Source organism: Melanostigma gelatinosum (assembly GCF_949748355.1).
Source record: "Melanostigma gelatinosum genome assembly, chromosome: 2".
Classification (NCBI taxonomy): Eukaryota; Metazoa; Chordata; class Actinopteri; order Perciformes; family Zoarcidae; genus Melanostigma; species Melanostigma gelatinosum.
The window spans coordinates 28,780,461-28,797,539 of record NC_136635.1 but is presented as its reverse complement, the minus strand read 5'-3'; the positions used below and the strand labels follow the sequence as shown (position 1 = coordinate 28,797,539).

Sequence of the window (17,079 nt, the reverse complement as noted above, 5' to 3'; positions counted from 1 at the left end):
AGTCACTCTAGATCAGTCTTGGTCTCCAGACTGTTCTCAAGACTAAAACCCTTTTTGAAGGTCTCGTCGCGGAATCGGGTCTAGACCACAACACTGCCGTGAGCAACGCCTTTCACATTACACAAAGGTTTAAAACCCAATAATATGAACACGGTTCCGGTTGTCCTCTTGTGCTTGAATGATCAGAAAGTTGAAATAAAAAATTGTGCCCCCTCACAGACTTATGTTCAAAATGTGTGTTCCATTAATTTATGATAATTTGAACAACCCTGTTATTAAGTTGTATCTGATAAGATCCCCTGACAGATTAAGGCCTCTATTTCCCATTCTCATGATGGACGAAGGGAGGGAGGTTTAAAGAGGCAAGCGAGACAAACAGAGAGTGCAAGGAAAAGAGAGGGTAAACTTGAAACACGAGAGACACACACACACACACACACACACACACACACACACACCAAAAACAGGACGAATCAGAATGAGCGCTTTTCATTTTCATCAGCGTTTAGCCTTGGGCCTCGGCTCTGTCTATGATAAGTGATGACAGTGGGCTTCGTGGCCCACAGAGGAGGCTCCGCAACACTGAAGCTCTCCGGCCCCCATTCTCTGGGAAGAGCGGGGGGGGGGGGGGGGAATTAATAATTATCATCATGGATAACACCAACAGGGAGCAATTCATCATCGCTCCCCTTTCGCCCGGCTGTGTGTCAGCGAGCTGCGTGGCCCGGCCAGATACTATTATACGACGTAGGGACGGGGGGGGGGGGGTTAAGGGGAGGGAACGGAGGGAGGGAGGGGGAGGGAGAAGAGAGGGCTAATGCGCTTTTGATGGAGTTTATCCAGGCGTGGAGGCTTCAAGCACGACCACCTCATGGGTGGGTTGGTGTGAATCCCCCCCCATCTCTCCTCCCCACCCGACTGCTGCCACTTCGGTGAGGAACACGGCTGCAGCGCACCTCCAGTCGGCGTTCTTCACTCTCAAACAACTGAACTGTAACAGTCTGAGCTGATGCAGGTTCACGCTGCGCAAAACCGACGGTGGTCGGCTGAGCTTTGTTCATGTTCTCTCGAGGAATAGAAGCAATGAACACAGTTAAGGTGAAAGTGTGCGTTTTGCAAGTTTAAGTGAAATTTTAGCTTTTGGTAAACGAGGTGTTATTCAATTTCTTTTCCCTGTTGTATGACAAATGGTCATAATAACTTTTTCTGTTACAGAGATTTGGGAAACCCAAACTCTGGCATCAAGACAAGAACAAATTCCTCCGACAGATTTTCCAAAAAACATAATTTCAATTCCTCTCTCAGACCTCAAAGCCTTTCAGTACTGCTGGAAGTGAACACAGAGAAAGCATGCTGTCACGACCAGCACTGTATAACACGAGGATAACCCAGCTCGCCCACCACTGCTGATAAACAGAGAGCAGGTCAACCTTCACATGTGCTTGTGCTGTTATGTTGTGTCAATAATCTGGGATATTCAGTGAATTCCTCGGAGCACCTTTGATGGAAATGTATTTAGTGTAACCACCATCCCTCTTCACAATGCCTTTAGACAACCTTCACTGTGCCTCAAATTGATGCATCTCGCGCATGTTGGATGACGGGGTGAGAATGAATTGTTGAAGTTTTAGCTGCGATGTGTTTAAGACACTGTCCTATGTCTCTTCTGAGATGGATTTATGTGTATAACTGGTAAACTGGTCCAAATGTTAACGTCTCTTTTGATTTGTCAATCATTTGTAAAGGACTTTCAATTGCATTTGATTTGCTTGAAAGGTGCTATGTAAATAAAACGTGATTGATTGATTGACCCATCTTAAGCTGCAGTTCATCTAGTTGCCACTAGATGCTGGCTCTGAAAAAATAATTTCTGAAATATCTTTTTCCAACTTCGGTCTCTGGGGTTCACTACCTGGGTTGTGCGTCCCTGTGGGTCTCTGGTGTGGTGACAGTTAAGTTACCACTTCACCAACAACATGCCACGGGATAGCAAACAATCGCAGTAAAAGAGTCTCCATAGATTTAGTGTTGCACTAAACAGTGTCGGATTCACGGTGGACAGCTTCTTAAAAACAAATCAAGTCTAATGCCGCAGAACCATAAACCTGGCATCTAAATTACCCACAATGCAATTTAACCGCAGACAGTTTGGTAGCACCTATAGCACCTTTCAATGTTACCAATGCTTTACAGTTACGAAAAGGAAAAACACATATAAAATAAATCCACATTACCATTAAATATATTTCAGCAACTAGTACATAGAAGATAGTTTTTTCCGAAGTGTGTAAACCGACTTTTAAGCTCAAAATCGGTGCATTTCCCCTTTAACTTCAAGGACGTTGACATAAATCAGTATGTGAAACATTGGTTGATAGTCCACTGGAACTAGCCAGAACAATTCTTATCGACAGTCAGATGATCAGTGAACTCTGAATGTATGTACTGCTGAGAGTTGGAGTGGATTTTTCCATTAACATTCTCTTCTTAATGTGCTCAAAATCGTCCTTGAAGTTGACGAGTGCCTGGCCCCCCCTCACACACACACAATTTAAATTTGATGGAAAGCAGGTTAGAGATGGATTGCGGGGACATTTTCCTCTGAAGCGCTACAGTAGCCACATCAGCAGCAGAGTTAAAATTAATTACAGACAGAAACTTATTCTCTCCTGCAACACCTTCAGCACACATCATTTTCAGCCTCAACGCAGGGACGAGGCATTTTTGCTACCTGTTCTAGAGTTCAGGTCAGTGGATCATGACGCTGTGGGGATAACATTTAAAAAAGGCATGGGCATAGATAGACGCCCTGAGAGAATTTCTGATCCAAGTTTTAATGAAAGTCACATACCCTGTATTCGGCATCACGGATTGCAAAAGCAGACACGATGTATACAAGGCGCAGAGCATGTGAGATGCAAAAGAGAGGCGAGGAAAGGAGGGATTTAAAAAAGAAAAAAAGGATTTGTCTTGTGTGTGAACGGCGCAGACGCATGGGGTTGTGCTGTTCATTTAATGCAAGGTTAGGCAGGCTGAGCTGATGAATGGACTGTCGACAGGAGAACAAAAGCAGGCGCTCCATCACAGGACGGGAGGCGCAGCAGCTCTCCCTCACCGATCCACTGGTCCAGGAGCGGTTTACCCTTCACACATCCTAACCTTAACTGCTGCTGAGGAGCTGCAGCCAACACTGACTACAGATCAGTATCTTTATGGTAGCCACACACTAACTCCTGCAGGTCAATAATCCATCTGTAAATCCTGGGGCGAGCAGGCTGGATGCAGGAGGAGAGCATCTACAATGTGTACAAGTGGATACTTTCTATAAAATACGTGCATTGTAAAAGCCGGAGACGCCAGGATAAAAGCAGTCTGATAGCACGACTGACTGATAAATGAGATACAAAGACACATTCAGTGTGTACGTTCTTGCAAATCAGCACAATAACTGAGGATGGTTAGAAGAAATAGCAGGAAGAAAAGCAGGGAAAGAGTGGTTAGCACCCGAAAACGACAAAACTAAATAAAATAATCACACCTCCGTAGCATGCGGTCCCATCATCTGTTTTTCTGCAGGACCCCTAACATGACTGGACTTATACTCTAGATACAAAAACTGGATGTTTTCAATTACAGAACAGAAAAAATCCCATTAAATTCACCGGCCTTACCCCGTGAGCGCGGGCCAGATGATAACCACCTATTGATTATCCATTAAACCAATACACCAGACCAGAGCAGTGACACTGCAGCACAACACAAAGCTGCTCCGACACAATGGGCTTTTTCTACAGACGGATCACTTCTCACGGTGCAGAGCGCCAGAGCCTGCAGTAGTGAGGCTGTTCTGTAGTGGGCCGGGACTACAGAGAGGGATGTGGCTCAGACGCTGGAAGAAGTTCAGGGGAAGTGGGTGATGGCCTGGAGGGGGGTGGGGGGGGGGGGTTATGGTGGCTGCCAACACCTCACCAAACAGAATCATAAACCATTCTCCATGCGTTGGTGCCTGTAGCTGACCCTCACTGAGGACACACATTTTAATTTAGTGTCGCTGTCGTTGGTCAAACTGACCTACACAACAGGACTGTGAGGGTCTCACATGGGACTCCTGCTTTTTGTCTTTGGGTTAATTAACTGCATTTATTTTCAGGGATGGGAATAAAAGTGTCCTCTGGTTTAATAAGAGTTTTAATTTTGGACAGAGATGCATGAATACGTTGCGGGTGTTGTCGGTTAACAGGGTCAAATTATTTTAGTTTTAACACTATGTTCTGTTAATATATGCACACGTGTTATTAATTAGAAAGCATAAATTAGGTAATTAAAGATTCCTAATCTGTTTCCCCCTATGAGTGATTAAACACCAAAACCACGTTGCGCATTAGCAGGTCATACGATTAATCCATCATATTCACAGTAATCATCTTTACGATGCCAATACAATTACTAATTAGCTGTTTAAAAAAATGTAGTCATGAACCTAATCCAAGAATCACAATATTAAAGTAAAGTAACTTTCCAGAGTATGGATTACTTTCAGTTACGTTAGGATTACCTGAATATCAAATATGTAAATAAAAGAGGAAGAACGGCTCAAATCAGGACTCCTTCATTTGACCTCGAAGAACAAGGGAGCTGCTGCTCTACTGCTGCCGTGCTCGGTTAGTTGGTTTGTGGTATTGTGTGTGTTCGGTGTTTCAAAAGCGTTTGTTCGGATTCACCAAAGTCACACAATAACACAAACAAACTAACCGACGGATGCAGCTGTAGAGCAGCAGCTCCTGTGCTCTGCGGGGTAAAATGACAAAACGCAATTTTTATCATGACTGTGTTTTCCCAAACGGTTGAAAGATTTGTGGAGGTCACAATCAATCTGTTGAATAAATGATCATGGCTACCCATTCGTCTGAGGACGTTATTAAAGTCATAGTGCGTCGTGAGACGAGTACGTACAAGTGGACAAGGCTGAAACATGAAGAGTAACTCCGCTGTGGATCAGTGGATGGAGGACCCGGACGTAAAACTTAATGACCTTCGTGTCATACTTTCAGGTACATGCATAGAATCTGACCTTTTGCATTTAACCCATCAAAAGCATTTAGGAGCAGTGGGCTGCGGTAAAGCGCCCCGCGGAGCAGCTTCGGGGTTCATTGTCTCGCTCAAGAGGACACTGGCAGACAGTAGGAGCCGGGAATCAACCCCCCCGCCCCTAGCCGCCCCCTACAGGAGTCAACAGGCGGCACAAACATGTGTTTTTAACACACTGCGACGAGTTAAGGCTCCAACGTGAGAGGCGGCTTGTGATTGTGTGAGCGAGTGTGTGTTTGAGAGGATGACGGGGAAAACAGGCTGTGAACATCCACTATGTTGTATGACATGTAATTCAAAGTCACATTAGCCTCCTTGCTGTGATTCAATCTGAAACTCGATTAAATATCACACTGACAGACATCCTCTTAAATACAGGAACACGATCCATCAACATGAGCTGACTGATGTCTCTGCTGGTTGTGCTGCCGTGTTCCTTTCACACAGCGGCTCTGATAAATGATGGCGGGTGGGCAAATGTTTGTTTCAGGTCATTTTTTTGTGTAGCCCCTTACAAAAGGTCCAGTGTGTAGGATTTTGGGGGATCAATATGCAGAAACTAAATGTGATATTCATTATTATGTTCTCATTAGTGTAAAATCACCTGAAACTAAGAGCCGTTGTGTTTTCGTTAGCTTAGAATGAGCCCTTCATATCTACATAGGGAGCCGGTCCTCTTCACGGAGTCCGCCATGTTTCTACAGTAAGCCAGAATGGACAAACTAAACACTGACTCTACAGGGGGCCTTTGGCATGTTCCCTAAAGGCCACCGTAGTTCCCTGACACCCTTGGAAAGGGAGGTGTGATTAGAGATTCCTCCAAATCCTAAACACTGGATCTTTAATCTTCAACCGTTTGCGTAACACGGGCGGTACTTGATTACTGCAGAGGCGCCGCATTCTATCAGAGAAATAGATGTCAAAGATCATCATTTTAAGATAAATTTTGCGATTCGTTATCAATTTTCCAAACTCTTCAATTTTATCAAAAGCATTATGGATGCGTCAGTGTGCGAGAGGGCAGTGTCTGTATGCGTGTGTACTTACTGTGCAGTCGGCGGTGTTTGTTATCTTCAGGCTGAAATCGGAATCAAACTCCAGCTCAGACAGACACACTCTGTTACAGTCAAACGTCTGTTGAAAGACAGAAATAAACACAGCATATAATGCACAACTTTTAAAAACAAAAAGATAAATACAGATGACAATATGAACGGTGATGAAGCAACAATAAACTACGCGACAATAAGAAGCAGCTCTTTGTTTTGGCTGAAGCATCAGACTAACTAATACTAACATGGAACGGGGTTCTGCTCCGGTTTGCGCACCTCATTTTGAATTACTCTGAGAATATCAACAAAAATAAATTGGTTCGCAACCCGAACAGTTGGTTCGCAGCTGTAACAAAACAAAAAGCAGGTTTTAATTGACCTTAAGTGTAAACCGTGACAGAAAGAAAGGATGGAGTCTTGTACGTGATAGCCTTCTACGTCTTCTTATCATCAATAGTTCCGTGCTCGTTTTTTGGGGGATAAAAACAAATATCTGTAAGAACAGAATGACAGCTGGCTGGTAATCAATGCGACTCATCAACTTTCCCACCTCAGCAAAGCCTAAAAACGTCTTTGTGACATTTCAAGATTTTTTCTCGTTTTTTTTAAATGGGACAATTTAACAGATGTGCATAAAAACAGGTCGATGGAAACACACTTTTTATATCTGACTGTAAATCCAGGAGTAAAAAAAACCAGTGATCCCAACAGCAATTCAACAGTTACTTGGAATCAAAACAGCTGCAATGAAAGAGTACAAACGGTTGCAAGTTTCCTCAAGTTGAACATTCCTATCTGTCCTCACTGAGAGAAAAAACTAAAACTCATCTGTTTTGCAGGAATTTATAATTCCATGGAAGGGCTCTCAATTTTACGGAGTAGCAGCCAGCCTTAATGGAATGTTATTGGATCGTATCAACGGGAGGCAATAGATGAGAGTCCATGTAATTTGGGCAGCAGGGCTGTCTATTTGTCACTGGAGGGGAGAAACTATCGATTAGAGGATTCAAATTCCATTATATCAAGTTCTCCCCTCATTCATCACATCCACAGATGGGTGGAGGACATGCTACTTAGCAAGCGGGCCAACTGGCGAAGAAACACACGATGGCGTGTGAGGCAAGAGGGAGCGCATTCTTACACAGAAAGATTCAGAAGAGGTATCTGTGCTCTTATATGTGTTGGACTGCGTTTGCTTTATCTCTGCGTTATGCGTGCGCTCTGCCGTCAGTGAAAACCGCTCTATCCACAGGGGGCTGAGAGTAATGAAGTTTCCTTCAGAGGAACTTAATCAAGGAGTAGACAGATCAATCACCCAGTGCTACAGCATCAGACACACACACACACACACACACACACACACACACACACACAGGGCCCTATCTCTCTCCACAGCTAACTCCTGCTCTCATTCCCTGTCTGTGGCCTAACAGCTTGGGCCCCACAAACTCTATTGCTCCGACTTGTAGCCTCCAACATCTTTGTACATCAGGATCAGACATATTGGTTTGCAAATATGTCCAGCTGATGCAGGTGTTAAATGTCAGATGTTGGGTAGTTGGTGTCATCCACAGATGACAAAATGAAAGATCCACTCTGATCACTGCAACAGAAAAAAGCCTCACGAGTCTGTGCTCAAGGTTTAGTCTCAGTGAAACCTCTGGCAGGAACATTTAATAACTTTTTTTAAATGATTTATTTGTTTAACATAATGGTAAATAGTGATTCCCTAAGCCCCGTTTGCGTTGTGTAGGATTTGTAAGCAGGTCAATGGAAGAGTGATTTAGCCTTCTCAGGTTGTTTGATTTGAATCATTTTTAGATGCCTGAAGATGAAACACAGTATTTCAAAAAAACAAACCAAAGATTAGATACTGGCTTTAAAAACGTCTTTTGGAGCAGAGGTTTTTTTTTAATTATTATCTCCAACACCAGTAATCATCTTAGGACCCCTCAAAGGCTCCAGACCCCCAAGTTGGGAACCAACACTATAAATGCTTTTTTCCAAAAAGAAGAAAAAATCTCAGACCTCAGCTGAACTGTTCATTACAGGGCTAAATAGAGGACAACTTCAGCCTGACTTACAGTGTTAGGATATGTAAGTGCATTTTCTATTATTTTAGAAAAAATCACGGTTGCATTTTATTGTCATTTTAGAAAATAATGAATATTAGTAAAACATTTTGTGTACTTGTGGTTTCAAATATCAGTATTATTACTGGAGCTCCAAAGCCACCACATTGCAGGTTGAATGTGGAAGTGAAACACTTATAAGCATGCTCACCTGTATGACTGCAGGTTCAGAGATGAGCGTGTCTTCTTTCACCATCTCCACCATAGACTCAGGCAACACAACCCTCTTCATGCACGCCATGTTGAAGCCATACACGTCATCCCAGAATGCAATGTGGTCTTGGTGCTTATGTGCGTCTCCAACTGCAGCCAGGCTGATGTTACAAAGGTCTGGATAGACTGTGGAGAAAAGAGAGGAGCGAAGGGAGTCGAGCACTGATCTTAACACACACAAACGCATAATAAGCAGAAAAAACACAAGACAGTCTTCACATTCAAGCCCCATGGTGAATACATTACCGTATATTCCCATATTACCGAAACAACCTTCTCTGCACTGCAATCACCTGGGTGACTTCCCGCTGCTCACGTCACCGACGTATATTTATTGAAGAAATCTGTTTATCAGTTTGCTTTGGCATGCCAGCAGTGTGATAAAAAGGCTTCATTTCACCATTAAACGACCTCGTCAAGAGGAACCAGATAAAAGAGAAAATGGGAAAGTGGAGGCAGACACAGAGACAGAGAAAGAGTTAGCAGAGCAGGGGGAGACCACCTGTGACATGCTATGACAGCTCCTCTGGTGCTGCTCACTCCTGGCAGTGCTGTTAGCGATGGTAGCCGGCCGGCAGCCAGAGGGAGGGCCCTGGACACCAGCCATCAAGAAAGTGCCTCCGCCAAAGAAATGAAAGATGAAAAATTCCACGACCAGCAGAGAGGCTTTGTTCAGAGCTGGTGGGAGTTGGCAGCGGTTGGTATTGTTTTCACCTTGCGAGTCTCTGTGTGGGGGTCAGAAACCTACTGCAGCGGGAACCACCACAGAGACGGTTTTGAGTACTTTTTTGTGTTTATATGTCCGACTGTTTGTGGACAGATTTTGTCAACGCGGTCGCGTCACAACCGTGCAAGATGCAGTCACAAAACGTTAGAGGTGTGTAGTTGAGATCAAAATGGGTGTGGTCCATGCAATGGCGCCGTTTTATGCCCCTGGTCCGATGTGGCGTCATGGCAGGTGTGATCCTGTCACAAGATGGTCTCTCGTCTATTTCTAAAATTTGGCAATGCACTTGAATTGAACCTGAATATTGTTTAAACCTCCAAATAATGCGCTAAACATCCAAAAAAAACACCTAACAAATGCACCACAGTCCATATTTTTGGAAGTTTGTTTCAGTGGGCTCAACTATTGCAAGGCAGCCTGGTCAGCAATGAGTGCATCCCTTTGGGGATGTGTTAAACTAAAGATCATTAATCATGGGCAAATTCTGGTCCCATAAACTTCTCTCAGTGCTGAGGCAAGCTTAATATCAACAAATTTAATGGCTTGAAAACCATTCAACGGATTTAATCAGAGAACGCCTTAACATCTTGGGGGCGTGGAGCTTTGCATCAATTCCATGAGGCTGCTGTAATGACTGTATCCATCACTTGAACACAAAACAGGCCTGATGGCCATTTTGTCCCACTTTAATACTTCATACTTTACACGAGATGGGAAAAATGTGGACACCCGAATATTACCATCTGTGATTTCATTGACCCATGAGCACTGGGCTATCATAATAGAACAGCACTCTTAAATAAAGGTCCAGTGTGTAGGATGTAGTGGCATTTAACAGGTACCTGTATTTGCAAAAACGCAAAGGTCCTATCTAAAAGCCAGTGTTGGATTTGTCCGTTCTGAGTTTGGGAAACGTGTGACTTGGAATCATTTGGAAGGTTTTGAAGCTTGTGCCAGTGGCCAGAAGAGTTAAACACTAGGTTTCACAGATGACAGCGTCTCCATCACCTCAGAGAAATGACTGCTGCTCAAAATCACCCTGATGTATTTTGGTCAAACAAGCTTCGGATCTTCGGAAAAACTATTTTTCTTAAAAGATGTCAGTCAGTCACTGGGGAAGTGTGTTTCTCGTTTCATTTTTCAAAGCACGGAGTATAGGCAGTGATTATTGAAGCTCCTCATATTACCGGTACATGTCTATTGAATAAACATTATCCATGTCTTAAATGAGCATTAAACATGAGCCTTAATGTCCTTTTCATTGTGTTTTCACATCTGAATAGATTCCTTTGTGTGGGTAATATGCTTGGTGATTAAGCCAGAGCTGAGATGCTTGAAGCCATTGGTACCCCTACTGTGAAGTAACATTAGACGACTCAGAGGCCTCGGGCCTAAACTAGAGTTTAGAATGCACTCATGAGGGTATATCAAACTTAATATTTTAACACACAACTTACTGCTACTAGTAGCAGTTACGTAAGAATAGATGTTCATAACAGGAGAGTAAGAAAAAAAGAAAAGGATCGGTAACCGTAGTGGTACATCTAACCATGGCATCATGAGAACTTCTAATGAGACTACGATGACCGACTCAAGGTTGTATTGCTCCGCCAATCAGTCATGTTGCAGTTTACATCCATGTTTGTCCAAAATGGCCTCACTCCATCATTTAATCCTGTTCGATATTTGTGTGAAATTGTCATAATTCAAGGTATTCTCATACAACGGTTCGTTTGATATCTTACAAAAAAGGTTACTCCTCATTTTCCGCGCCTTTTCCTCCAAAAGTCCAGCAACACATACATTTATTCACTTATTACATGCATGCGGCCTCTTTCAAAATATAACTTGAATGAATTCTTAAGTTATGACCAAAAAAGTGTTTTGTGAGGTCACAGAGGCCTTTGACCACTAAAATTTGTGCCAAATTTGGAAAAAATTCCCTCAACGCATTCCTGAGACAGTGCGTTCACGAGAACGGACCGGACGGATGTACAGGACGGACCCGAATAACTTTTTAAAAACAAGAGTTATATAAGTGTTTTACAGGAAGAAGAAAAGGGGGAAAGAGACAAAGAATAGTCCAGAGAATTGGAATCCATTCTAACTTCTGCAAAAACCAAGCAGGCCCAAACCTGTTATCCTCCATCAGGAGGAATCTACTTATTATAGTTTTTAAAAATACAAGCCTTCCACTGAGCACGTTTTATTCATTTTACCTGGCATGTGTGTTGGTGCTCAGTCACCTTCCACACATCGGACCATAAAATGTGTGAATGGATGGCGACAGCTCAGTGATGGGCAACTCATGGCCCTGTCATGATTAGCTGGAGCCAGCTCGTGACCCTGTGAGTGTCACCGTATACCTGATGACTGTGCAACACACATATTCACACACGCATACGCACGCAAACAGCAGATTTGTCACTTCGTTATACTCTGATTACTGAACCGAGTGAGTAATTACGAGGGCCAGGTGAGAGGGGGGGGGGGAGAGAGAGAGAGAGAGCTGCTGATTGGGCAGAATCGGGACAGGCCCGTCTGAGACACACACTGAAAAGGAAATGGAGACAGAGGAGTGCTGTGGTGTGGATGGAAAGGGAGGAAGAGAAAGGGGGGGGGGGGTGCACGGGCATCCCCAGATTCATGGCTTTGGCATCTGCGTCCTTCTCGACTCGCTGCTCACAGCCCGTTTGTCATACCCCCCCCCACACACGCCTTGGGCATGTTTACTTCTGGAAAAAAACATGGAGGAGCCTCCACTCGTAGTATTGACACAGGTAACTAACCTCTGCTTAGTGCCAGGCACCATGCATGCTGAATGAGACACGGGGAATGAACTGAATTGATCAAATTAGTGAAACTATCAATGAGCTAAATTTATGATTTTCGATAACATAATTGTTTCTGTTGGCTTCTGCAACAACCAATGACATGAAAGCAGAATATTTAACTGTAGTTTATCTGGACAAACTTTGAACCAACATGAAGAAATAAAATTGTCATATCTTAAAAAATAGTTATTGTAAAATGAATTATCACTGAATGTGATGATTTTGGGAGTTTCTCCAGCCATGTGCTGTACTTCTGTACTGTTGGGATCTAAAGGAGCGTGTTTGGGTTATCAGCATTTAAGAAACTGAATTCTTGACATCAATAGAATTATTGATGTATGTAACAATTATTAATGATTATTAATATAAACGGGGCACCACCCTGCGAACAGGGACCAATAACCAAACGATAAAACTAAGTCTCATAATTAGTAGTCACTCATAATGTCAATAGTCTGCGTATGACTATACATTCAGTGACAGTGAAGGTTTTTAAGTTCGAGCACCGGCTACTACATACAGTCTTATCAAATACATATGCACAAGTAATCACAGACGACTGCTCCTGAAAGTATAACAGAGTTTATTGAATCAAAATAATAAATGATCAAATCAATTAATATTGCAACCAACAAACATTATCATACAATTTTATATGCCTAAACTAAAGAATGAATAAAATGGATGAGGGTGTATGTCTGTGTGTGTATGTGTATGTGTGTGTGTGTGGGTCTGTGGGTGAACAGGAAGGAGTCTTACAGCTACGCTAAAGACTACAAAGATGGCGGCGTCGAGTGACGCTGGCCAAAGGGGAGGGGCCTTAAGAACTACAGCTAGAAACTACAAAGATGGCGGAGTCGAGGGACCCGGACAAAATGGCAGAATGGGGCTGCTGTGCGTAATTCACGTTTGCCTGGGCAGCACGTGATGTGAGGCGCTCGTTTGAACGAGGTTCCCCAGGGGTAGAATTCGGAGCTGTGTGTGTGTGTGTTTCGTGAAAGGAGGAAAGAGAAAAAAGGTGGGGGCTCATGAATCAGACTTCTGCGCGCGGTGCGCGTTGTAGTGAGCCTGAGTTGGCTGGCTCTATCACGCATAAATATACCGCTGTCGTCTTGAGAACTGCCGGTAACTTATGCCGTGATAAACCACGCACCTCAGCTCACTCACCGAGTCGAGTTAATGAAAAGAGAACTTCCACACGGAGTGGAAGACAATGAATGAAATTAATCCCAAAGAAACAGTCATAGTTGATACACAAATACAGCGGCGCTTCTCTGCGCCGTAATGATTGCGTAATACCTCAATATCACGCGACAGTCTTAAACACCCAAAAACACGGGAATATCAACATATAAATGAATGGCCTGAATTAAACTTAAGTTAATTTAAGCTAAGCTATGCCCAAATGCCAAGAATCTTACTTGTAGATGCTTCGTTGCAACGTGGAAGTGTTTGTGGCAAAGCTGTCCGTTTTCCTCGTCGGGAAGGGGGACAGGGGGGGAGCTTGCGGGTCGGCGCGGCTTTGCGCGGGCGCTGTGTGTCGCGCGGCGGTGAGCTGGCGCGGCTTCGGTCCGTTAGCGTGGCTCTGGAGCAAACGCAGGTCCGGTCTGTACTCGCTGCAGGGAGAACAGTTAACTTCGGATGAGACGACGTGTCTGCGCGTCTTGCCGGGAATCGTCGGTCACGAGGGGAGCGAGGCTTCGTCGGGCTCCTCTGTGCCGGTTTGTGCACAAAATAAAAAGAAACAAAAAGCAGAGAACGGATCGCTGATGCGGGTTCGTCTCGCGGGCTGAGTGGAGCCGTACTCAACGTGGAACACTGTCGTTTCGTCCAGCGAAATGGCTCGTGACCTGTCAGGGTTTGATGAGGGTTTGAGGGGCTTCCTCGTGGCCTGGACGGGGGTGTCCGAGCGAAGGTGTGCTCCCTGTTCGACCGAGGTCGATTGGAAAAAGCTGGATTCTCTGTGGCCTGGACAGGGGGGGGGTCCGGGCGAAGAGAGCGGTTGTGTGCCTCCTAACTCAACCGAGGTCGAAGGGGGAAAGCTATGAGGTGGGGGCAGCAGAGAGTTTTATAGAACAGTGGCCGAACCACAGGGGTCCTCGGGTCTCTTGGCTCTCGGCCAATGAGATTGCCGCGGTTACCATGGTTATTTGGGGGGGGGGAATTCACACCTGAGTGTGAAATCCCTTTGCTCTCCTCAAACTACAAGTCAGGATGAGACCTGTGCTTGAAACAGTGAAGGCCTGATTGTCTTTGTCCACAGCACATGTTGAAGCCATTTATCAGACCCCAACATCCCCCCTTTGTTCTGAAGAGCGAGATGTTGGCTTCGGTCTTTAGAGCAAACCAAGGGCTGGCATGTGCATCCATGTGGTGGGGAAACCTGAAGAGGTGAGACAGTCCAAGTGTTCCTGAGACCAAAAGCAGTGGTTAAAACAGGCAGTGTTCATTGTTCATAGAGTTCAAGGTTCATAGTGGTCAAGTTCATGGTGTTCAAGTTCAGAGTTCATTGGCATCTGGGCAGATGACTAAGGTGGCATCTGGGCAGATGACTTTAACTACTTCTACCTACATCTACTATCATACACAATTCAAATCATAGGTGAGCAAAACATTATTCCCAAATAATTCAATCGCTATTATGATGTTGTGATATTCTAGCATTGTGGCACAGTGTCAAAGAAAGTAACAACCCAAATAAACAAAACAAAACACAAAAGAGAGAGAAGGAAAGAATAGAAAGACAAGAAGCAGGTGAGGGGCAAACAGTGGTTACTGGTTCAACTCCTAGACAGGACTGGAGTCCGTCGGCGGAGCAGTCGTAGGTTGGCTACGTGGTGTTATGAATAGGAGGGAATCCAGTTAGTCTGTCGCTTCTGGATCTATTAGTACATGATATGTGCGTCTATCTCTCTCTGATCGGTAGATTTAGAGCGAGTCCTGTGTCTAAGTTTTAGAATCTATCGATATTGGAGTTGCGTTGCCAAGACTATAGGCCAGAGGTACCTGTGAGGGTTGCATAACAGTAGTGGTAGCAGATTTACAGATTTCGTTAGCACGGCTAGTGTGACTAGCTAGGCTGGTCTCTCGCTGCTCCAGCTGTTGACAGCTGAGCCTTCTCGGATGAGGTCCTGGGTTAAATCTGACTGCTACGGCAGAGGTTATGTCTTCTCTGGTTACTTCTGGTAGAGTCTATAAAGCATGCAAAGGGTTCTCTATGAGAGTGGAGCATCAGTTTACAGTCACAATGGTTTGTCAGGTCATGCAACTGTTCTGGTTGAAGTTGGCTGTGTTAGCGGTTAGTGCATGTCTACAGGGTGAGTTGGAGCATGCAGTTAAACGTTAGTAGTCAATAGTAAGCTGCCATTCTGCCGGTTGGTTTCGGCACTGGCGAGATTAGAGTGTACTTCCTGTGAAGTGCATCTCTCTAAGTTTCTGTTGTCAGAGATCCCACCCCCCTCGCGCTGTTTGAGTGGCGAGGGCGGATATCCCCACGTTACCGTCAGCACCCAGGGAAATGTCGCGAACAGTTTCACTCTGGAGTGTGTCATGGCGGGCTGGTGATATCTCCCTCCCCCCACCCTCCTAATTAGAGATGGAGACAGGTCCGGCGCACAGGTCAAGTTCAGTTACCTACGGCACTGGCGACTTGACAGGCCCGGGAGATGACTAGGCTGAAAGAAGGCGGGGGCTTCGTTGAACAAGCTGGAGGTGGATCATGCTGAGAGAGCAGGAGAACAAGGCTTAAGTGACAAAAGGTTTTACGAGCTAGGGTGCTCGAAAGGGCCTCTAAGGTTGTGGCACCCTAGAGGTGTATGCGAAAAGGTGGGGGAACACATGAGGCTCGTTTCTGACCCGGAGTCGGGTAGAGCAAGAGTGTTATGACCCCCCAGTAAGACTGAAGAATATGTATAGATATATACATAACGGGCATTGCCTTTGCGAACAAGGTCGCCCAAGAAGGTTGAAGAACGAGGTGCGAAATGGGAGTGGTCGTTTCCGGAAGTGTGCTGAGTTCTCTTCCCCCCCCCTTACCACGTCGACTTGGCAGCAGGGGGAAAGGTCACTCGGCTTAGTCAGGTGGGCTGCGAGTCAGCGTTACCTGATGTGTTGCCCTTGAGGGCGTCTTTCACCCCCCTGGTTCCGTTGGTCTTTCGACCGCCAGGGTCGTCTGTTCCTCGGGGGTGACCAGGGCTCGCTAGGCCAAGTCCTCTCGTCGTCTTCCGACGCTAAGTCGGAGTCGCTCGACTGTTGGATGCCTAAGACTATGGCGGTGTCTTCGTACCGATTTGTCGGCCGTCCGCGTGTCTCCCATGCAAGTTGCGCGTATTTCCTAATCTCTGGCATGGTGAGGTTACTCGTTCTGCAGTGCATAGTAACATCGTATCTCACGTTGTTGTGGAGATTGTGCAAGAAAAGCGACTTGAAGGCATGGTCTTCTTCTAGACCTGGGGCGTTACGTCCTTGGAAGTACGCAGATCTCAAGCGCCTGAAGTAGTCTCTCGGAGACTCTAGCCTTTCCTGGGAAATGGCAAAGGCGAAGAGGGTGGCAGAAGCTGGGTTAGAGTACAGGGAGTACTCCTCCCTAAGGGCGTGACAAAGGGATGAATAGCAGTCGCGGATGCTCGGCTGGAGCGTTTCCATGAAAGCGTGGACGCTTCGCGCTGTGGTTTTCCACACTAGCTTTAGCTTTTCGCGCGATGAGGGGTGCGATAGGTCGAGGAGGCAGCGATCGATCTCCCTTAGGTAGTCATCGATGCTCGAGTCGTGATTATCGGGATTGAAGCGCTCTACGTCTTTTACCAGAGACTCAATCTGCCGAGTACGCAGGCCTCCAAGGTTGATGGGGCCTGGGCAGTCCGAGTCGTCTGAGTCTCCATACTCGCGATGGTGGTAACGACTATCATCCTCCCTCCCTGAGGGGGATGGGGTCAGTTCTTGTCGCGAGCGTGAACTGCGTGGAGGATTGCGTTCGCCTGAGGTGGTTTTGAAGCCACCTGGGCCGACTAGGACCTGGTGTTGGTCCTCTCTCC

The 17,079-nt window shown here is 45.4% G+C and overlaps 1 protein-coding gene across 2 annotated transcripts in view; it reads right to left on the bottom strand.

Moving 5' to 3' along the window:
- Positions 1–17,079, bottom strand: part of prmt3 (protein arginine methyltransferase 3) — a 62,610-nt gene that overhangs the window by 18,284 nt on the left and 27,247 nt on the right. For both annotated transcript variants that reach the window (XM_079285599.1, XM_079285600.1), the window contains exons 12-13: positions 8,424–8,611; positions 6,136–6,222 (exon numbers count right to left, since the gene is read on the bottom strand). In XM_079285599.1, coding sequence (XP_079141725.1) covers positions 6,136–6,222; positions 8,424–8,611 — 275 coding nt within the window. The remainder of the gene's footprint in view (positions 1–6,135; positions 6,223–8,423; positions 8,612–17,079) is intronic.